The sequence below is a fragment of the Lissotriton vulgaris genome, chromosome 10, assembly GCF_964263255.1.
Source record: "Lissotriton vulgaris chromosome 10, aLisVul1.2, whole genome shotgun sequence".
NCBI classification, from domain to species: domain Eukaryota; kingdom Metazoa; phylum Chordata; class Amphibia; order Caudata; family Salamandridae; genus Lissotriton; species Lissotriton vulgaris.
The window spans coordinates 854878583-854902360 of record NC_141698.1 but is presented as its reverse complement, the minus strand read 5'-3'; the positions used below and the strand labels follow the sequence as shown (position 1 = coordinate 854902360).

General features: G+C 49.7%; 1 protein-coding gene across 1 annotated transcript in view; it reads right to left on the bottom strand.

The window, feature by feature from the left end:
• Positions 1-23778, bottom strand: part of SLC25A40 (solute carrier family 25 member 40) — a 419344-nt gene that overhangs the window by 286877 nt on the left and 108689 nt on the right. Inside the window, exon 4 of the mRNA XM_086941797.1 lies at positions 22242-22348. Coding sequence (XP_086797923.1) covers positions 22242-22348 — 107 coding nt within the window. The remainder of the gene's footprint in view (positions 1-22241; positions 22349-23778) is intronic.

Here is a 23778-nt window from a genome sequence, read left to right as displayed (position 1 = left end):
GTGACGAGAAGGCATCCGCACCAACGGCACCCACCAGGAGTCTCTCCACATAAGTCTCCATTTTTCCCACATTCGTGGACTCCGGCACACCTACTATACGTACGTTGTTGCGCCTACTCCTCGCCTCCAACTCCTCATTCTTAGCGGCAATTACCCGCAATATATTATCAATCCTCGCCAACTGTGTGGTATGAGTAGCAGCAGTATCGTCGTAGTCCGAGATGCGCTGTTCCGCCGTTGTTAGGCGTTCCTCGTGCACATCGAGCTTCTGCACCACCGCATCCATGCGCGACGACAGTTTGTCCACTTTGTCCACTATCGTGGCAAACCCTTGCCTCATCTCTTGCATCATTTGTTGAAAGTCCGGGGCTTGCGGCTGCGGTACAGTATCAGCGACCGGCTGGGGGGGAGACCGCGAAGTCCCAGCTTCCTGCTGCAGCGCGTTCCCCTCCTGGCCACCCCAGAGTCAAAGGATAATTTGGATTGCTTAGTGTCCGGTTTCCCCATGATAAGGCGCTATCAGCACGACGGGGCACACAAATCAATAAGGGCCAGTTCCAGTCACGCGACCATTCGCCACAATCGGGGGCACGAGCAGGCATGGACGCCCCGCCACTCCCAGCGAAACAATGGCCGCCGCTACCCTCAGGCCAAAGGGTTCGCCACCCAGGCGCTCAAACGACAATCCGCGGCGTCTCCACAAGTCAATAGTTCCAGGACAGGCAGAGGTGGAAGCCGACATCCAGTTCCATCCCAGGGGAGCACTTCGTAGCGTGCCCGGCCGGCTATCAGGTCCGGAGGAGAGAGGAAGGGCCGGGCCTCCACCCCACGTGCGAAGCCTCGGGCTAGCGTGGAAAGTGTCGCCGGGCTACGGAGCACCCGACATCCAGAGCGCGAGTCGGGGAAACTTTGAGCGCTCGTAACTTCGGCCAGCAAGCTCCGAATGGCACAGGAGTTGGACCGTGGGTGGCCGATCGATAGTGCAGCAGATCTATAGGGTCAGATCAGGGCGCAGTGATGGTCAGCAGGATCAATAGGCGGATAACAGCTCCGGGCAGCAGGAGCCTCACGACAGTGCGGCCATTCTGCAGTGCGCCCTCTAGCGCCCCCCCGAGCCCCTTTTTTCTTGCCTCTTTTATGAGCCTCCGGAGAAACCCTGTGGACTCCGATGAGGAGGAGCCTGGAACAACAGCCCTAACAGCCCTACTTCAAGAGGAAGAAACGCCGGAAGAAGAATACAGTGACTCACTGACCTTTGTTTCCCCTGAACCTAATCCAATTATTAATAAACAAACCTGTTCGCACCTATCTTCAGCCTCCACGCCTGTTTATCCGACCTGCGCTCCCACATGCACCCAGGCGTTTCACAGATTGAGAGCGATTACGGCAGGAGCCAAACTCATGGGGCCACAGTGAGGGATCCATAAGATACTGGTCCGTCCAATGAACAGGATCTTAATATTTTCATTGTTTTAAACCAGTGTAGCCCTATTTGTTTACTGACTTCTGATAAGTAGTTATACAGAGAATTTTATCTCTGGAGTGGCCTCTCAAGCATAGTTGAGGGTTATCAGCTTACATGTTCAGTTGTAGTCCATCTGCGAGTATAAAAGCTGAAAAGGACTAACATAAAGATTGATTAAGTAGGGTGAGCGAGCTAAGTCTGAGGGCTGCCACAAAGGGTTCTTACTGTCAAATGAAAAAAAAAGAGCTGTGCACCATCTTCTGTGTTGTCAAAGAGCGAAAGGAGGTAAACCATTATGTACTTATCCCTCTAACGCAAATCCTTAGTGTTGGACAGGCCACGTGTAAGGCTTGCTCCCTCCCCGCACGACCAGGCCCGAGCCCGGCTCTTCAGGTGTTACACGCAACAACCACCCGTTTCCCGTCTCCTATTGGACCCCTGCCCCTGAACATCTCCACATCATGGGCCCGATTCCCTACCGGCCCTCTCGCCCGGCCTGGGCGCCATCTTGGACACAGCACCACGAGGCCGCGTGGCCTCCGATCGACCCAAATGGGCCTGGCCAGGCCCCGACATACCGGCACCACCATCCACCCAGGAGGTGAGCGGACTACTTGGCAGGTCAATGGGAGAAAGAGGTGTCGATGGCTCTCCCCCACCAGGTGCCGATCGCCCCCAGCTCCCCCAGGCGCTGGCTCCACCCCCCTGCTGGGTGTCTGGACTCCCTCATCCCGGACCTCCCGACCTCCAAGTGCGAGGGTCCGGACATCAAAGGGCGCCAGACCTATAACTGGGGCAGCTCCAGAGCAGGAAGGCAGTTGTATCCTGGAGTCGAGAGACGCAGTGAAGAACTCATCCTTGACGGACTACTGGCGCTGCCGTAGCCCTGCCTTGCGAACTATCGACCTGCCTGCTGGCGCTGCCGTAACCTTCTGAAACCTTCATCGTCGTCGGGACCTGCTGGCGTGGCCGCGGACCGTTTGTAACCACCACCTTCATCGGGACCTGCTGGCTCCGCCGCGGACCGTCGCTACCTTCAACCATCCCGGGACCTGCTGGCTCCGCCGCGGCCCGATCATCTAGAACGCCGAGCTCGAGGATTGTGAGCTATTTCATCTACCACCATATCCACCAGATTGGTAACAAGACTGTCCCGCTACCCCCTTACCCAACCAAGAGACTAGAATAGAGGGGACCCCTGAGTCCAGACCTCCTTGTACCATTTCACCGTACTTAAAGAATTGCTTATAAAGTAACGTTGAACCTTATCCGTGTGTGGTGTACATCTGTGGGGGGGGGAAGTTACTTGTCTGTACGATCGCTGGAGACGGCTCTCCCCGGAGACCTCTCCCCTTGTCCTCGGCCGACCCTCCCGGTCCGTCTAACATTGGTGGCAGCGGCGGGATCCAAATCAACGCGTAATCGTACAGAGAGTAGCTCACCCCACGACAAAACCACAATGTCAACCAAAGAAAGCGGATCCACCGAAAAATTCCAGATGGAAAAATTGGAAGAATACAGCCATCGTGAGTTGAAACAATTCTGCATTGAACTAGGTATCGCTACCACCGGTCTGAGTACTAAAGACGATTTCAAGCACGCCATTGAGTCATGGGCAGAAACCGGGGCCGTCAGACCCCCGGACCAAAATGTCGCAGCAGCAGAGAAAGACACCACGGCTCCCGAGGAGCGAAGAACGGGTCTCTCGCAAGATGAGATCCAAGAACGAGAAAGAAACCGACTACATGAACTAGAAATGGCCCGGCTCAAAATGGATGGCGAACTCAAATTAGCCGAACAAAAACTGAACCTGGAACATCTGCGGCTCCGAGAAGAACGGGAAGAGAAACAGAGACAAAGAGAGCTCGAAGAGAAGAGACTGGCGTATGAACACGAGCGCAAACTAGCTGAGATAGACTTACGCAAGCAGAACAAAAAATTAGGGGTGCCCGAGCAACCGCGCACCCCGGGGGCAACAGAAAAGAAGGTACACATCCCCAAGGATGTCGTGCGAGAATATTTCCGAGATGACGACATACAGCAATGGTTCAAGGCCTACGAGATCGCTATGACCTCCCACCGGATCGATCGAAACGAGGGGAGCCGGTCTATGGGGGAGGTTCGTCAATGAGGGCCGCGATGCCCTGCTACAGCTCCCAGACCATCTGATGACCTCCTATGACCACATGAAAGCTACCCTCCTCACCCGCTATGGGCTCACACCCGAAATGTACCGCCAGAGGTTCCGAGACTGCACCCGGATCCCGGGTACAACTTGGGTGGAATACGTGAACTATTTCAGCAGAGCCTTCGAGGGTTGGATCAAGGGAAGCAACGTAACGACCTACGAGCAACTCTTCAATCTCATGGTATGGGAGCATCTATCAAACAACTGCTTCGTCGAGCTCAGGCAGCACCTCCTCGACAGTAAATTGACTGATCCACGGCAGCTCGCCGCCGAGGCTGACCGGTGGGAAAGTACCCGAGTGGGCCGAAATGGGTCACATGAACAGAACCGGAACAGCCACGGTCAGCACCGTCCCGAGGAGGAGGAGGGGGCCAGGGACGAGGAAGAGACAACGCCCCGGCCGCTACCAGCACCCCACCCCCGGCCAACCGGGGCAACACCCCGGCGCGGCCGGGATACAGAGCCAATGTCACGTGTCACCGATGCCAGCGAGTCGGCCACTACGCAAACGACCCGAATTGCCCACAGAGCCAGACTCCGAGACCCCGCCAGATGGCTGCCGCCGCCCTGGGGGAAGATCAAATCTCCGAAGAACAAGAGGAGTGCGAGCAAGAACACCAAGAGTGGGAGCCAGCCGCCATGGTTCTAGCATGCCTAGGGGGAAAAGACATGGTTCCGCGGGTCCCCCTGCCCGCCAACACCCGGAAGTACAGTCGGTGGGTGAACATTAATGGACGCCGGGCCGAAGCCCTACGTGACACCGGGGCCAGTGTAACGGCCGTCCGCTGTCACCTGGTGACCCCAGAACAGATCCTGCCGAACGTTCTCTGCCCTGTCCGTTCAGCCGACAATTCGGAGAGTCTATGTCGGATGGCCTGCGTCCCCTTCGAGTGGGGAGGAGTCTTCGGCATGTTGAAAGTGACGGTCCGAGATGATGCCCCCGTAGACTGTCTCCTGGGAAATGATCTTGAGAGCTCCCCGTGGGCCGCCGTAGAGAGAAGAGAGCACCTGGGGATGTTGGGCATCCCGGACTGGGCGTGCGTAACCACCCGGTCCATAGCTGCCCGTGCCATCCCCCGACCCGAAGAACCTGAATGGCCGGCACCTCCTCCCCCGGTCGCTCCAGTAGAAGACACCGACCGGGCCGTCCCCCCAGAGCAAACTCCCGAGGGGCTCGCTCAGCCTCAGGACCTTCCCGACCTGGCTCAGTGGCGTCAGGAGGAACAGTTTCGCCACGAGCAGAAGACCTGTCCCTCCCTCGAGGGACTCCGCCAACAAGCCCTCGCCCAGAGTGCCGGGGATACCTCCGGAACCCATTGGGTCTATTGGGACAATGACCTGTTGTACAGCGAACAGAGAATCGCAGAGTTAGGGGCCAGTCGAGTGCTAGTGGTGCCCCTCCGCTTTAGAGACTTCTTGCTAAACCTGGCCCACGATGTCCCCCTGGCTGGCCACCTGGGTCAGGACAAAACCTACAGTCGCCTGGTGACCCACTTTTTCTGGCCCAAGATGAGGAACGATGTACTGCAGCACTGCCGATCTTGCCCCACGTGCCAGGCCAGCGGGAAGAGCGGCCGCAAGCTCAAAGCACCTCTGCAACCTTTTCCAGTGGTCACCACCCCGTTCGAGAGGGTGGGGATAGACATTGTGGGGCCCCTGGACCCCCGTACAGCACAAGGACATCGGTTCATCCTGGTCCTGGTGGACCACGCCACCCGCTACCCCGAGGCTGTTCCCCTGCGAACTGTGACAGCCCCGGTAGTCGGCCGGGCCTTGATGGGGATCTTCTCCCGGGTGGGCTTCCCCCGAGAAGTCGTCAGCGACCGGGGCACAAACTTTATTTCAAAATACATGAAGTCCCTCTGGCAACAGTGTGGGGTCACCTACCGATTCACGACCCCCTATCACCCTCAAGGAAACGGACTAGTTGAGCGGTTCAACCGCACGCTCAAAGGGATGATTGGGGGGTTGGAAGAGCCCCTCCGTCGCCAGTGGGATGTGCTACTGCCGTGCCTCCTCTTTGCCTACCGAGAAGTCCCCCAGAAGTCCCTCGGCTTCAGCCCGTTCGAACTCTTGTATGGACACCCTCTGCGAGGGCCGCTCAGCCTAGTCAAAGAAGGCTGGGAAATGCCCCCTCTAAAGAACCCTCCAGATGTTTTCAAGTACCTCCTAACCCTCTGCAACCAGACCAGACGGTTCAGAGAGATGGCAAAAGCAAACTTGGAGGCCAGTCAGGAAGACATGAAAAGGTGGTACGATCAAAATGCCTCCTCCATCGAATTTGAACCCGGCCAACAAGTGTGGGTCATGTCTCCCACCGAACCGTGCGCCCTGCAAGACAAGTGGACGGGACCCTTCAAAGTAGTCGAGCGCAAGAGCCCTGTCACCTATCTCATCGATATGGAATCTTCACGGAACCCCCTCCGGGTCCTCCACGCCAATAGACTGAAACCCCACTTTGTACGCTCAGAGCTCAGCCTCCTGATGGCAACAGACAATGGAGCCGAGGAGGACTCCGAACCCCTCCCTGACCTCCTACGGACTCGGGAGGACGGTTCCGTGGACGGGGTCCGACTCTCGGAGGCCCTCACCCTGGAACAGCGCCAAGGCTGCCGAGACCTCCTGCTGCAGTTCGCCACCCTGTTCTCCCTCACCCCAGGGGTCACCCCTTGGTGCTTACACGACGTGGACACTGGAGACAGTCCCCCTATCCGCCATCGGGCCTACCGCGTACCAGATCGGGTACGGGCTTGCATCCAAGAGGAGGTGGCCAAGATGCTCACGCTCGGGGTCATCGAGCCCTCAGACAGCCCCTGGGCCAGCCCAGTGGTACTGGTCCCCAAAGCGGCCTTCCCCGGCACCACGCCTGAGCTCCGGTTCTGCGTCGACTACCGGGGCTTGAATGCGGTGACCAGAACAGACGCACACCCCATTCCCCGAGCAGATGAACTAATCGACCGCATGGGAGCTGCCCGCTACCTCAGCATCTTCGACCTGACAGCGGGCTACTGGCAGATCGGTCTCACACCCCGGGCCCAAGAACGATCTGCCTTCTCCACCCCGGATGGCCACTACCACTTCAAGGTCATGCCATTCGGCATGAAGAATGCCCCAGCAACATTTCAGCGGCTAGTAAACCAGGTCCTGGCGGGACTCGAAGAATTCAGCGCCGCCTACCTGGACGATATCGCTGTGTACAGCCGCCACTGGTCCGACCACCTCCACCACCTCCGAGAGGTGCTACAGGCCCTCCAACGAGCTGGCCTCACGATCAAGGCCAGCAAATGCCAAATTGGCCAGGGGTCCGTGACCTATCTCGGGCACCAGGTGGGAAGCGGTCTGGTGGCCCCTCTGCAACTAAAGATCGCTGCCATCCAGTCTTGGCAGCCCCCCATCACCCAGACCGAGGTCCGCGCCTTCTTGGGACTCACAGGCTACTACAAGCGGTTCGTGAGGGACTATGGCAGCATTGTGGGGCCCCTCACGGAACTCATATCCAAAAACCAACCAAAGAAGGTCAACTGGACCCCAGACTGTCAAGCGGCCTTCGAGAAGCTGAAGGCCGCCATGTGCTCCGCCCCTGTGCTCCAGGCCCCCGACTACAGTCGGGAATTTATCGTCCAAACGGATGCCTCCGACCATGGCATTGGGGCAGTCCTTTCCCAGCTGAACCCCGAAGGACTTGACCAGCCAGTGGCTTTCATCAGCAGACGGCTCCTAGCCCGAGAACAACGCTGGAGCACCATCGAGAGGGAGGCCTTCGCCGTGGTGTGGGCCCTCAAAAAGCTCCGGCCTTATCTCTTCGGCACCCACTTCCGGGTACAGACCGATCATCGGCCCCTGCAGTGGCTAATGCAGATGCGGGGGGAAAACCCGAAACTACTGCGATGGTCCATCTCCCTGCAGGGGATGGACTTCACTGTGGAACATCGACCCGGGCAAGACCACGCCAACGCAGACGGCCTGTCACGCTTTTTCCGCCTCGACGAAGAGAGTCCCCAAGAGGATGGGTGACTCTCCCCGCCTTCAGCTGGGGGGGGACGCATGTTGGACAGGCCACGTGTAAGGCTTGCTCCGTCCCCGCACGACCAGGCCCGAGCCCGGCTCTTCAGGTGTTACACGCAACAACCACCCGTTTCCCGTCTCCTATGGGACCCCTGCCCCAGAACATCTCCACATCATGGGCCCGATTCCCTACCGGCCCTCTCGCCCGGCCTGGGCGCCATCTTGGACACAGCACCACGAGGCCGCGTGGCCTCCGATCGACCCTAACCCTGGGCCTGGCCAGGCCCCGACATCCCGGTACCACCATCCACCCAGGAGGTGAGCGGACTACTTGGCAGGTCAATGGGAGAAAGAGGTGTCGATAGCTCTCCCCCACCAGGTGCCGATCGCCCCCAGCTCCCCCAGGCGCTGGCTCCACCCCCCTGCTGGGTGTCTGGACTCCCTCATCCCGGACCTCCCGACCTCCAAGTGCGAGGGTCCGGACATCAAAGGGCGCCAGACCTATAACTGGGGCAGCTCCAGAGCAGGAAGGCAGTTGTATCCTGGAGTCGAGAGACGCAGTGAAGAACTCATCCTTGACGGACTACTGGCGCTGCCGTAGCCCTGCCTTGCGAACTATCGACCTGCCTGCTGGCGCTGCCGCAACCTTCTGAAACCTTCATCGTCGTCGGGACCTGTTGGCGTGGCCGCGGACCGTTTGTAACCACCACCTTCATCGGGACCTGCTGGCTCCGCCGCGGACCGTCGCTACCTTCAACCATCCCGGGACCTGCTGGCTCCGCCGCGGCCTGATCCTCTAGAACGCCGAGCTCGAGGATTGTGAGCTATTTCATCTACCACCATATCCACCAGATTGGTAACAAGACTGTCCCGCTACCCCCTTACCCAACCAAGAGACTAGAATAGAGGGGACCCCTGAGTCCAGACCTCCTTGTACCATTTCACCGTACTTAAAGAATTGCTTATAAAGTAACGTTGAACCTTATCCTTGTGTGGTGTACATCTTTGGGGGGGGGGGAGTTACTTGTCTGTACGATCGCTGGAGACGGCTCTCCCCGGAGACCTCTCCCCTTGTCCTCGGCCAACCCTCCCGGTCCGTCTAACACTTAGCAATCTACTCAAAAGAAAAGTATGGTGAATAGTTTCAAACGCTGCGTCAGATCACAAGGCATTGATCCACCTTGCAGATGTCACCTAGTACAGCTATGGTGGCTGTTTCAGTGCCTCTGTCAGGCGAAAAGCCCGCTTGGACACAATTCAGCACATCATTAAGTTCTAGAAATGAACAGAAGATTTTGCTACAAAGGACTCAAATATTTTAACAGCTGTTGGAAAAATTCTAATAGGATGATAGTTAGCAGTGTTGGATTGGTCCACTATATGTTTCCTAAAAAGGGAGATAATAATGCCGGTCTTAAATAAAAGAGAAAAAGACCAGAAGATAACTGTGTGTCCAAGACAACAAGTAGAAAATAAATGCAGCAGAATATCTTTGATTTTAGGGTGGAAGCAGAGAGAAATAAGATCAAGCAGAAACCCAGACTTGCATTGTTCCAACAATTGGAGTAAGGCTGGCTGATCTAAGAGTTGATTATTTGGTTGAGCAACACCATGAGAAAGTTCTTTAGCAATATAATCTCTAAACCTGGTGATTTTTGACATAAAGAAGTCAGCTAACTCTTCACAGGATATGGATATTTGAGCTGAAGACTAGATATATGATGGCAAATGAGTGGAAGACATGTCATGAATAACTTAAAAAAAAAATTTTCATTATAATTGGCCGCTAAAATTCTAGACTAAAAGTAATGATTAAGGGCCTATTTAATGGGTAATTAATAGTTGGTAACCAGATTGGTGTTGGTATTTTTTTACTATATTTATGTCAATTGTGTTTTTTATAGAAAATGTATAGAGTGCAACTGTCACTCCAGGGAGCATCATGGCGCTACAATGGAAACGAAGAGAGGACCAGGGCGGCGGGAATTTCTGCGAGGTCAAATGAGTGACGCAACTAAAGTGCCCGAGGCTCCAAAGATCCTTGTTTTCAAGGATTTCCTGAAGATAGATTCTGTCTGAGAGAACCGGAGATGGATGGGTAAGGAATTCCAGGCTTTGGTACCTAGGACTGCCACTGATTTGCCACCTTCAGAAATGAGATTGAAGCTAGGTGGCGTAAGGAGATTTGCTGATGAGGATCTTAGGATGAGCTGCGCAACATACGGTTTGACTCTGGCCCTAAGATAATTGGGTCCTGATGACCTAAAAGCTCTGTAAATGAAAACCAGGATCTTGAAGAGGAGTCTCGAGGTAATTTTAGGACAATGCGGGCTGCTGTATGTTGAGCTATCTCTAGTTTCTTCAGGATAGATTTTTTGTCCCCTGCATATAAGCTGCTACACTACTCTAGTCTAGACGTGATCAGCACTTCTGCAACAGCCTTTCTCGCCACACCAGGTAGTAAATCAAAAGTCCTGTGGTATTGTCTTCAGTTTATTTAGCAGTGCATTAAACTAATTTAATGGTATAGATACAGGATGGCAAATCAGTGAAAGTCATATTAAAGCATTAAGGAAAACAACAAATACTTGTTAGGAGATATCCTAATGATCAGAAGTGCTGAGTCATTTAAAGAGCTGGGTGAAAACAGAGATTGTGAGCTGATTTTTAACAAATGTGCTTACCCCGAGATCACGTTTCTGAACAGGGCATTTCAAACAAAAACATTGTAGCTAGAATGACTTCAACCTATGCTCTCTTTTAACCAGGTATCAGTTGTTAATAGAATATTAAGATTTCTATCAGAGGGGGCGTGGCTTAGCGCCCGGCGCGGACGGCAGCTCTGATGTGAGCGCTCCGCACCGGACGGGAGATTCGTCTGCCGTGCACTTCCCCAGCCGTACCTCGGGAGAAGACTCGAACGGCGGAACATGAGGGACGTGTGTCGGCGCTGTTTGTGAAGCGCATTTCGGCACTTTCCCCTCTTTGTCGGCGGATTCCTGTGTGGTCGCGGCTCCCGGACGGCCGCGTCCGCCATTTTCTTTCTAAGAAGCGCGTCTGACGCGCTGCCGATTCACGATGCTGCTGCCTTCCTGGGATGCCGTTTCTCCACAGGCATGCTCGTGGTGAGCTAATTTCGACATTTCTCTTATTTCAGTACGCCTGACTTGCTCCTCTTTGCTCCCACGGGCTTTTTCAGTAAATGCTTTGACTTTGGCGGCCATTTTGCTTCTTATGGACTTTCTCTTCATGTAGCTCACCTACAGAAAAACCTGTTCTCTCCTTGACAGTCATGCAACACCTCCTTTGGTCCTCCCCTGTCTGGGTCTCACCCTGCTTCTTCAGTTTTTTCCGCTAATTGCGCATTTTCTTCAACGGATATCCACTTCAGCCACTTATTAACAACTTGGTCATTGTGCTTCATCAGTTGAGACCTGCGGATCTCTACAATGACCTTTTAACCCAAGGAAGTGAATATTTGTCACCCGTTGACACTACTGCCTGCGTCTGAGGTGCACTGTCTCTAGGCTGCTTGATTTTCCTTTCAGAGCCACTTCCCTTCCTATGGAAAAAAGTTCAAGTGGTCGTGTCTCCAAACCTCCACGACGTGTCTTCATTAAGAACTCGAAGGTCTTCTCTGCATTGGCACGCTTGGAGGCCTCTCAGGACACTATCCTTCAAATGTCGCAGTCTAGTGCAGAGCGCCCTGTTCGATCTCCAGGGAAAACCACAATAAAGCGTCTGAAAAAGGGTCCTCCATCACCGACCGGCTCCACCTCTGAGGTATCTATGGAACTGCTGTTGGAGGAGGTACGTGCTCTACGTCCTTTCATGGAGGACACTAATTCCAAGCTGCAGATCCTCACAGATAATTGGACGCAAATGGATACAAGAGTGACGACCGTGGAGCGCACTGTCTCCTCCCTCCAGGAATCATCCTCCAAGGTGACACACATGCAGTCTCAGATATCATCCCTTCAGAAGCAGGTTGAGGAGCTTGAAAATCGTAATCGTCGCAATAATCTTCGGATCTACGGCCTGGCGGAGAATTGTGAGGGGAATGATCCTGTTGCCTTCTTCAAATCTTTCCTGCCCAAGCTTTTGCACCTACCTGAAGGCACCAATCTCAACATTCAACGAGCGCACAGGCTCGGTCGTATATCTTCCTCTACTGCTACTTCTTCGAGACCAAGAGGTGTCATCATGTACTTTCTAGAATACACCGATCTTCTTAAGGTCCTTTCAGCGGCCCGTGCTTCTCCTCGCCTCACGTGGTCAGGATCCACCCTTTTCTTTGCGCAGGACTACGCCAAGGCCACAGCCACACGCCGTAAAGCTTTCCTGGATATGCGACCAGAGCTTCGCTCTATTGGAGCTAGATATGGCCTTTTTCACCCATGTCTTTTCAGAGTCACCTACAATAACAAAACAACGACCTATGAAGATCCTGTTTGCCTCCGGAGCTTTCTGAATGCATGTCACACACCGGATATGGATCTCTCTGGCTCCTCATCGGCTTTTCCTCCTTGACTCTCAGGACTTGGTGTGGATTACTCTACCAACACGTTCGGTGTTGATGTCATCTCTGCTTAAGCTTGTCCTGTTGACATACTCCTTATATATGTCACCCTTCTCGTTGTTATTTGATCTCCTATGATTATATTGATTGTTCTTTTGTTTTGCTGTTTCTGTTTCATGTTTTGCTCTTCCTATAGCAATTTTTCATTGTCTTTTTTCCCTCATGTTCTTTCTATTTTTCTTCTAATACTTTCTCTTCTCCCTCACAGGTTTTACAATTCACTGTTGTCTCCCCTTCGGTTTGACGGTTCGTTCAGATCGGTTGTCTTGCCTCCTCCAGTTGGCGCTCCCCCCTCCACTTTTTCTCCTCGTCTCCGTTCCCCTTTGGTCATCCCTCCCCAGTTCATCCTCCGTAAGTATGTTTTCCTTCCTCCCCTCGTTATCTGATATTTTCTTCATATTCTTGACCTTGGTTTTTCACCTGAATCTCCTCTGTTACACGGTGTCCTTTTTTTTCTTACTACCTTTATTTTTCCTGTTTTCTCCTTTTTCATGTCCTTTTTTTGTCCCTTCTACTCTTCTATTTTACCTATCTACTCGACTGTCTTTCACCATCACTTTTTTCCGTTATCTTGGTATGCTCCATTTATTTTCTTTCCTTCTTCTTTTCTTCATCCTCTTCTCACCTTTTCTTTTGATGTCTGCTTTCTATTCTCTCTGGGCTACCAGCTCTAAATTTTATACCTTACCTTCTCTTTTTCATTCCCTTACATTTATATATTTTTCTTCACTTTCTTTCTTTTCTGGACTCTTCTTTTCCATCTTCCCTCTCAATAGTTTCTTTACATCTCTCCCAATATGTCGTTAAAAGTAGTTACTTGGAATGTTAAGGGCATAAATTCTCCCATTAAACGGCAGAGAATTTTATCGCATTTGGCCCGTTTAAATGTTGATGTTGCTTTTTTGCAAGAAACCCATCTGTCTGCTGCAGAATCTGTTAAATTGAAAAGGGGATGGGTGGGTGATGTTTATTATTCTCAGGGGGATGGTAAACGTAATGGAGTAGCTATTTTATGTCACAAGAAATTGTCGCATTCATTGCTTGCTCAGGAATCAGACGATTTAGGCCGCTGGGCATACGTTAGACTATCTATTAAGAATGTTCCAATTTCACTTCTGAATGTTTATGCCCCTACTACTGGTGATCCTACCTTCTGGCATACCTTCTCTCACCATATCACCAGATTTATTGACGATAATTTTATCCTAGCGGGAGACTGCAATCAGCCTCTCGACCCCTTTTTGGATAGACACCCTAAGGCCCACTTTATCCCTAACAAATCCCACAAACTTTTTACCCAAGCTGTTTCTCCACACAAGCTCACCGACGCTTGGCGACTGTGTAATCCAGATACACAGGAATTCACTTTTTACTCTCCCTGTCACCATTCCCAATCCCGAATTGATTACATTTTTGTTACCCACAATATTGCTCAAACCCTTACTCATGCAGAGATTGGTCCGATTCTACTTTCGGATCATGCTCTCACTTTGGTTCAGCTTGACATTATCCCCAAATCAGTCGGACCCAAACGCTGGCGCTTCAATAACGCCCTTCTTCTAGACCCCAAATTCACCGCTTCTTTCACAACATTCTCAGATTAATTTTTTTTGTTTAATAATACTCCATCCATTCCCGAGCATACCATTTGGGATGCCTTTAAGGCTGCGGCAAGAGATTTTATAATTGGCTTTGTGGCAAAGAAGCGAAAAAATGCCCGCAAATTTACAACAGATCTTCTTCTAGACATTAAGAGATTGGAGCATTCTTATTTTACTTCCCGTTCGCAAGACAGTTTAACAGCCCTGGTTACTGCCAAAATGAAATTCAATAAGAAATCCACGGAAGATGCGTCTTTATACCTGCTGAAATCGAGTGCAAAGTTTTATGGAGGCAAAAATAAGGCTGGGAAAATTTTAGCCAATTATTTGAAGGTAAAACATAACAAGTTAAATATTGAATCAATTTACGACACACATTCTGTTCTTAAACATAAAGATGTGGATATTCTTGCCGAATTCTCTGCCTTTTACCACACCTTATACACTTCCGAAACCCACCCCTCTTCTCAGTCTTTGGACCGCTTTTTCTCCACCATACAGAAACCATCCCACTTTCCCCTTGATCTTTCTCACCTGGAGTTTAACATTTCCCAACAGGAATTACTTACAGCACTTTAGAGTCTCCAAAAAGATAAGGCCCCTGGTCCGGATGGCTTCACTGTTGAATTTTTCTTCCATTTTCCGAAGATTCTCTTCCAAAACTGCACTCCCTTATTGACTCTTTCCTTACCTCAGGTGCCTCTTCAGGTTCCTTTTCTGACGCACACATATGTCTGATACCCAAAGAGGGAAAAGATCCTCAATACTGTAAAAATTATAGACCAATTTCTTTGGTTAATATTGATTATAAAATCTTTGCAAAATCTCTAGCGGCACGTCTTGACCTTCTTCTCCCTGATCTTTTGGGTGAGGAACAGTCAGGCTTCGTTAAGGGTCGTTTTATTACAGACAACACTAGACTATTATTTAATGTCTTAACTCAATCCCGTCATTCACAACACTCTCTCGCAGCCATCGCCCTGGACGCTGAGAAGGCGTTTGATAGGGTTGAATGGACTTATCTATTCCATACACTCCAATGGTTTGGCTTTGGTCCTACATTTATCTCCTTGATTTCCTTACTTTATTCGAATCCGCGGGCAGCGGTATGTGCCAATGGTCAAATTTCCTCCTTCTTTGACCTGAACAGGGGTGTTCGTCAAGGATGCCCTTTATCTCCTTTTTTATTCAATTTAGCTTTAGAACCCTTCCTTTCCAAACTTCGTCAGAACCCCAATATACAGGGCTTTCAAATCTTAGACTCTCAGGTTAAGCTGGCTGCCTATGCGGATGACATCCTTCTTTTTATTTTTAATCCCACTGAATCAGTTCCCGCTTTCCTTGCTGAAGTGCATGCCTACTCTCAAATATCGGGTTATAAACTTAATAATGATAAATGTGAGATTCTACCATTGACAAAGTTTACGTTTAAACCTGACTTTGCCGCCTCACACTTTACATGGAAATCCTCTCATATTAAGTACCTTGGCCTGCATATTACTTCCTCCATTCCAGATACTGTCTCCCTCTGTTTAGCCAAATGCACTCAAAAATTAGTGGATTTAACTTCCAAGTGGCACCCCCTCTACTTATCCTGGTGGGGACGTCTGGACACTATTAAAATGATGTTATCTCCCATAGTCCTATATACCATTTCTAATATTCCAGTGTCCATTCCTTCTAATTTTTTTAAAAAAATTAATTCTATTTTGACATCCTTTCTCTGGAACAAGAAAAAACCCAGAATGTCCCTGGCTCGACTGATTAGGCCTAAAGTAGAGGGCGGAGTTAACTTCCCAGATTTTCCTGCTTATCATAGGGCGTTTCTGTTACGACAAGCTTCCTTCTGGTTGCAAGTCCCACTGATAGATGCCCTCTTTGGACTAAATTCGAACGCCTTCTTCTCTCCCCCTTTTCGTTTTCTGAGTATCTCTCCTTCTCACGCAAACCCTCCTCTATCTCTACCCCCATACACAAATTCACTACTAAATTGCTCCTTTCCTCCTCCCACCCTCCTCCCTCTACGCTTGCCGACTTTCTCTCTTCTACTATCTGGCATAATACCTCCCTCCTTATTCGTAACAAACCCTTCTTTTGGAAAACGTGGCATTGCAAGGGTTGCTATGGATCTCCCAACTTTTTTCACAATCCTCTTTTATACCTTTTGCTACTCTCCGTTCCCTCTATGGTTTACCTGCCTCCTCCTCCCGCAACTACCAACTGCTTAAAGATGCTACTTTAGCAGTTTACATTCAACTGTCTCGGCTACCCTCCTCTCCCATTGCTTATGATTCCACCACTTTACTTCATACTTTTTTACGCACTACTCCTAAGGCCTCTTCCATTTATGTATATCTTCACACTACTGATTCTATCAGGCCCAAATCCAAGGTAGAGGAATGCTGGGAACAGGATTTCTCCATCTCTTGGCCAATCTCACTATGGGATAAGATATGGAATAAGATTCGCAAATCATCAAGGTCAGCCACGTTGACGCAGTCCTTGTTTTTCATTTATAACAGGCTTCTCTATACACCCTCTGCTCTTCATAAACGTTTTCCAAATACCTCCCATACATGCTGGTCTTGCTCCTCCTCGCATGCAACATTATTTCACATGTTATTCTCATGTACCTTTGTTCATGATTTCTGGATACAAGTTTGGGCTCAAATCAATGTAATATATCATACATGCATTCCTTTTTCTGATGTTAACGTTTTCTTAGGAAGCCTTTCCCCCTGTTGGGATGATGTTGAAATGAAACCCCAAATTATTGATTTACTGCTGGCCGCTGCGTTCCAGCAGATAACAGTAAACTGGAAAGACTTTTCCAAAATTTCTTTTAAGGCGTGGTGGTTTAACGTTTGCCACAACCATAGGCTTGACACTGCCTTTGTTTTCCCGGCTAACATGGCTACAAAACGCATGGACTTATGGCTTCCTGTCACGCTTTATTTGGATTCTTGTGCAGCTCGCAGGTTTACTCTACTTCCCTCACAACAAGAAGTTCTTAAGCCTCCTTAATTGCTCAATACATTCCATTTTTCCTTTTTCCATTGTATTGCTTTTCAATTTCCTTCAGATATTTTCATGCTTTTATGGTCATTGTTTATTATTCCTTTTCTTTTTTGATTCTTTATGTCCAGATTTTGCTTTTATTACTATTTGCAATTTCATGCTTGCTTTATATACCACAGTTTTTCATTGTTGTATATTTTTACTGTATCCTATGCTGACACCTTGTTGTTTCTTTTTTATTACCAAATAAAATTTTTCTTGAACTTAAAAAAAAACAAAAAAAAAATATTTCTATCAGAATGAGCCCATTTCTTTCTAATGCATTTTCATTGCACACTGAAGGATGGAATGATAATTTAGTAATGCTGCTTTTAACCCCTGCTAGGAGGGTAGAGGAAGTGAAGGGTGGTGGAGTCTCTTGACAATAACTGGAAGACAGAATGTTCAAGGAGTCAAGGCGTAAGATAATGTGATCAGGCAGTAAGCCTTACCTAGACCAAAGTGTTAACAGATAGGAGCTTGAGCACACTGTGTGCGGAGGATGACCTTTGGGAATGACCGGATACAGACGGGCTTGCCTTTGGCATATTAATGAAGTCTCGCTGTACAGGGACACATCTGTCAGGATTCTGACATCCTGCCGTTAGGTGGAGCTTACAAGGCCCATGTTGAGTTCTGCTTTTAAAACAGAATTTAACAGAACCCTCTCCTACCCCTTGCCTGCCAAGCTCTACTTCATAATCCATACCAGGTTTCAACACCACCATCCTGATGTATCACGTTCCTTCTAGTGTTTTCTGTTGCCCACCCCCACCTAGAACACATGTTGGTTGTTGGGCTTTGTTCTGTATCTGGGCTCCTGGATCCTATAGTTAATCTGACACTTTCAGAAATTAATTAGGGACTTTTCTCTTTTTTTGTCTCCGTTCCTCAGTCCATTGTAGACATTTTGGTTACTCTTCTTGTGCCTTCTGTTTTTTCTGGTTCTCCACTTTTCAAGTTCCAGTTCAACCTTCCCTTCATCTGTGATTCCTAGCATCGGATTTATTCCTTGCACCTGTGACCCTCTCATTAGCTTCATACCATTTGTATTCAGTTAGCTCAGTGTGCACTGGTTCATAACAGTCCTTACTGCAGAGGCTCCCTTTGTGCTTCAATGCATGCCTGCTGCTCTGCTACCAGGCTTCCTCTTTGATCCTGTGAGCTTTGTTTTTCCTTATTTCTTGTTCCACTTTTCCTGTTTTTGTCTACTTAGTTTTATCTCTTTTTCTACCGGGCCTCTCTGTTCTTGTGGCTGCAATTGTTCCTAGTTCTAACTGCACACTTTCTGACTTGACCTTGTTCTATAAATATTCTTTGCCTGGTGTTCTGGAGTTCCCTGTCCTCTCTATTGACTTCCATTCCTCCCTTGGAAACTGCAGAGTGCAATACTGTTGACATTGTGCGTTCTCGGCGGAGGCAAACAAATCCAACCAAGGCTCTCCCCATTCTTGGAAGAGACCTTGCAGCACCTCAGGATGAATTTGCCATTTGCGCTCCACTATGCATCGTTGGTTACGTTTGTCTGTCCAGGCGTTCAGAGAGCCCACCAGCTGGTGAACCACCAAGGATATAACCTGATGTTCCAGCCATGTCCAGAGCTGCAGAGACTCTTGATAAAGGATCCACAGCAATAGTACATGGCAGTGGTGTTGTCCGTGAACACCTGAACCAGCATACCCTTGATTGAAGAGAGAAAGGCCTTCAATGGCAGTTGGATCTCTCAGAGATCCAACAGGTTGATGTGGAGACCGGGTTCCGCCGGAGACCAGAGTCCTCTGATCTCCACCTCTCCCAGATGACTGCCAAGCCCAGAAGTGACGCATCTGTCACCACAGTCATCTCTGGTTGGGGATGAGAGAGGGGTCTACCGCTGACCCAATTGCCGTTCGTTAGCCACACTGCAGGTCTTTTGCGGTTACCTTTGAGATCTGCACCATGTTAGAGAGATTCCCCTCATGCTTTGCCCATTGGAACTTCAGGACTCGCTGCATAGACCTAATATGCCAGCAGGCATGTGTCACACGAAGGATGCTCGACAGGATATACCAGTAACTCCACAGGTCCCAGAACAGCTCTAAAGAATGGAAGTGTCTGCGAGGGAGTCAGGTGTAACTTCGGCACGTTGCTAGTGAACCCCAGCTAGTGCAGAAGGTTTGCCGTAGTCTGGAGGTGGAAGATGACTTCCTGGGACGATCCCGTCCTCAAGAGCCAAATGTCAAGGTAGGGAAACCATGGAATTCCTGACCTTCGCAGATGAGCTGCAACCACCAGCATCACTTTTGTGAACTGGGCACTTGTAAGGCTGTAGGGGAGCACGGCAAACTTAAGGTACACTTGGCTTACCATGAACCGCAGGTGGTGACTGTGGGCAGGAAGCATGGGGTTGTGAAAGAAAAGCATCCTGCAAGTCCAGCTATACCATCCAGTCTCTTGGGTCCAGAGCAGAGAGGTCTTGCGTGGGCATTTTGAATTTCTCTTTTTTCAGAGATTGAAAAGGCATAGGTATGGTCTAGACTAGGAAAGAGTCCTCCGTCCTTTTTGGGCACTAGAATGTAGTCGGAACAGCAACCATGACCTACTTCTGATGCCGGCACCTTCTCTATAGCTCTCTTGGTGAACAGAGCTAACACCTCCTGACGAAACAAGGAGAGGCGGTTGTCCATCAGCTTGTCGATGTATTTGGCATGGGTGGAGGGGTGGTCACAAAGTGGAGAGAGTAGCACCTTTGGACGAGCTGAAAAACGCCCAACGATATGATGTAATTGACATCCGGTGGTGGAGGTGATGGCGCATCCTGCCTGGGTTTGAAGGCTGCTGCTGCTGGGGGGTGGACTGGCTCCAACTCAGGCTGTCTGTCCCACATGGTCTGTGGGAACCACATCCTCAAAAATATTGAGTAGATTGCTGGCCAGTGTGGTGTGTAAAGATGCAGTTGGAAGCCCCTTCTATGGACATAAAAAGGGGTGGAAGGTGGACTGAGGTTGCCATCAAAGGGCATGTTCATGAGAGAGGCTTGGACATCCCCCGAAAAGCCAGAGGTTCTCAGCCAGGCGAGGCGCTTAAAGGCCGATGACGATGAAATAGCATTGCCCAGCGAGTTGGTCGTATCCAGTCCACATCTGATAGTGAACTTGGTTGCGTCCCTCACATTAGCAATAGGATGAGAGAGTACGGCTCAGGTCTCTGCAGAGGCTATGGGCAGCACTTGCGTGACTGAGTCCAGATAGCATGGGAGTATCGGCTCAGGAGGCACTTGGTGTTCACAGACCGCAGTACCAGACTGGCGGAAGAGAGCATCCTCTTCCCGAAGGTATCCAGCTGTTTGGATTCCCAGTCCAGCGGAGTCATAGGTAAGGAGCAGGGATGATTTTGAAGGTGGAGGCCTGGAGCACCAACCTCTCTGGGGTGGGTACTGGTTGAGGAAATTGGGGTTCCATGGGGCACAACAACAGCAGCAGGCAATCGTACTCTGCACGGGAGCCCCTGTGCAGGGCTTGGACCAGGCCCCAATCAGGGCGTCGTGAGGGCTTCACTGAAAAGAAGAAGTGGTTTGTATAGTGAGACTCCCGGGTGATGCACCGCCATCAAAACATTTGTCTTGACTGCCACTTAGGGCAACTGAAGGTCTAAGATCTCAACTGCCCTCCTCACAACCATAGCGAATGAGACACCCTCCTCTATGGCCACGATAGGGGGAAGAGACCATACACCAGATCCTCGCATCAGTTGTCCTCGGGCTCCTCTAACTGGTATCCATAAGGTCTGCAGACCCCTCCCTATCCATTCTCCCAATCCGGGTCTATCATAAGAACAAGGCACTGGCTTCGTAATGGGGAGTCTGTCCCTAAACCCCCCGTCCCCCTGTCAGATATGGAGCCGGCATCGGACGACGCCTGCTCTGCTCTGTATGTGAGTTGGGGATGACTCTGGGGATGGTGCCATTGTGGAGTCGGGGAAGTCGGCACTGGTGCTGGGGAAGATCGAGGTAGCTTGAATTGCACTGCCTCGGATCAATCAAAGGGGCCCAACTGGAGCCGGGGGCAAACCCCTTGGCGGAAGACTAGTAGGGGCCCCTCTGAGTCAATGGGGCCTAAAGGCGCTCCAGGGGGACAGGCCGCCCAAATAGGAGGTGCATGGCCTCATAAAATTCACCTAACTGGGTGGGGTGCTCTGGCTCCTGGAAACTCTGGGAGGCATGTAGACGACTCACGCGCCACCACAGAACTAGGTCTAAAGTGCAAAAGCTCCCTCGTCTCGTCAGATGACTTCAACGGACATGAGGTTGAAGATCTCTTCAACTTCTAGCTCTTCTTGTGTTTTTGGGACCTATCAGACAACCTCCAGCGCTTGGAATGGATTCACGACTGCTCCTGGGACCTTCCTCTTGAATGAGATCATGAGCGTCGAGGATCAAGCAGCGAAGAGCAGCTAAAGCTTGAGAGACTGCTCCCTCAAGGCCTTAGACTGCATGGTGCAGCAATTGGTGCACGTCTTGGCATTGTGGCCAGCATCCAAACACCAGAGGCACACCAAATGCGCGTCAGGCACTGACATCTGTTGGTGGTAGGTGCCACACAGCTTGTAACTAACTTTCCTAGTTGACATCCTTGATGCACCAGGAAACAAGTCTCGAAAATATTTCGATAAAACATCAAAAAAGGTCAGTCTCTTCATCAGAAAGAAAAGAACTGATGTTAGCCCTATATAGGCACAATGTTAGCTCTATATAGGCACCACGCATGTCACTTCCGGCACGGATGATTGCAACAATGCCACATGGAGTGAAACAACGCCATCTACAGGTGCACGAAGTACTGCTCACAAAAAAGTTTCCTGACCTAGTCTAGTGCCTGGGTACTATTCTATGGTAAAGAATCTGCGGCTAGAAGTCTATATCACGTTTTTACATGCATTTTCTCCAGTTCCTGGAAGAAAACCTCTAATATTTTCCACCTTCTCAGAGCAGTAGGAAAGTGTTAGTGGGAAGGCTGGTGCAATGGGATCATGGCAAGGTTTAAAACACGCTTCAGCTGATCCGGGGAACAGTGTCTACTCTAGGTGCTGCGGTGGGGGTCAAGTGGGGGGGGCTGGGCATTGATGCTGTTAGCAGTCCCTTCACCTGCTGCAGTAAAGACAAGTCTGGTGTCCCCTATCCTGGAATTATTGTGTCTGAAGTTTGCAGACCTGATAATTCAGGGACCTGATAATTCAGGGCCTGGAGACCATTGTAATTGAGAATGTAATTTCCACCAAGAGTTTTTGCTCTGGGTGAAATTTTGCCACATGTAATGAGAAATAAATTAGAATAAGAAATAGAATGAAAAATAATTATATCTTCCTTACCATGGTTCCGCTGAAACGACCAGATGCCTTATACCAGGCCATGCTGTTCCCATTTTCACAGATGCATAGGTGATCCATCAGCCCATTGCAATAAACAAAACATTTCCCTAGAGAATGGTTCCAAAGAGAGACACAAGTAGAAATTCATAATGCAGTACTGTGTTGAGTTTGTAAATTCGAATAACAAAGGTGACAATTTCCACAGATAGCAGGTTTCAGAAGGAACATTCCAGGATGATCTCTTCCGTGCAGTCTACAATATTATAATGTATTTTCACTTTCCTCTAAAACTACAGGCATTATATCGCTTTTATACAGCACATTATATGTTTCACAGAAGGAACTTCATGACAATGTGTGACAAATGAACTTGGGAATGCTGGATGAAAGAGCCGGCTGGCATCAAGAGATAAAGTAATGCCCAAACCTTGTAAATCAAGTCATAGATCCGTGTCAAATATGATCCTTTTGTTTATGTCATTTAACAAACGTAAATTTTTTAGAACATTATTCAGATAGCATTCAGAATTATGGCCAAAAGAATCAGAAGGAGAGAACACAGAAGACTAATCAGGATCGACTTCTGTGTACCAGTCATAGGCGATATCGTTAGATGATCACAAACAACTTTTTACTTTGAATGTTGAGTGCAGGATGGAGGATGGTTGCTGCCCACGAAGTAAAAAGGACAGCACCAACCCACTTCTTTTTTCTCAGCTCCATTTGGCCACAGGGCCTATCTAAGAGGGGGGGTTGCACAGTGTTTCTGTAATGGAGAAACCCCTGTAGAATGTACCCACATACTGCACTGTGTGCACCAGTCCCAACATTTCATTCTGAGAGCAGGACAAGGTGTGTTGTATCTAGAATATCTTCTGACATGGGAAATCCTTGCCCACCCTGGTTATTTCTGCCGCCAAAATTACAAGTACTGTGAATACAAGCAGGAGCACAACTCAAGCTTTTCCAAGGGCAGAGACCTGTGTGGATTTGTCAGGATGTGATGCGAGATGCGCTTCCTCTGCACCAGAACAGGTGACGTCCTAGTCTGAATCACTTAAACATGTGTGTTTTCGGCAGCAGAAGATGGAGAGATGCAGAGCATAAGCACTGCCTGGACAGAAGCCTCAATGGAATTATGCCATCCTGAACACTGAAGTAGAGGCGCAAAGGATTAAATGCCCCAAGGTGCCACAGGACTCTAACAAGATTTGCAAATGGTGGTGGACACCTTGAATGCTTAGAGCATAATTCCTTGTGGTACTTAGTTTCCTTGATAGGTAATCATGATACACAGTTGCTGTTTTCCAGGACTTGCCTTTTAGAAGTTTGAAATTCTCATAACCTGTTATTTGGAGAAGTCGATGACAGATCTCTCTGGAACTGGATGAGTATTCTCGCTCAATGCTTGTATAAACATATATATTAGCAATTGTTTGTTTTTGTAAGTGTCGTCCATTAAGATTAGAAACTCTATTTTACAGTTTATTCCATGTTACAAATAGTTATCAATTAGGTTTAAGAACTCCTATTGTGC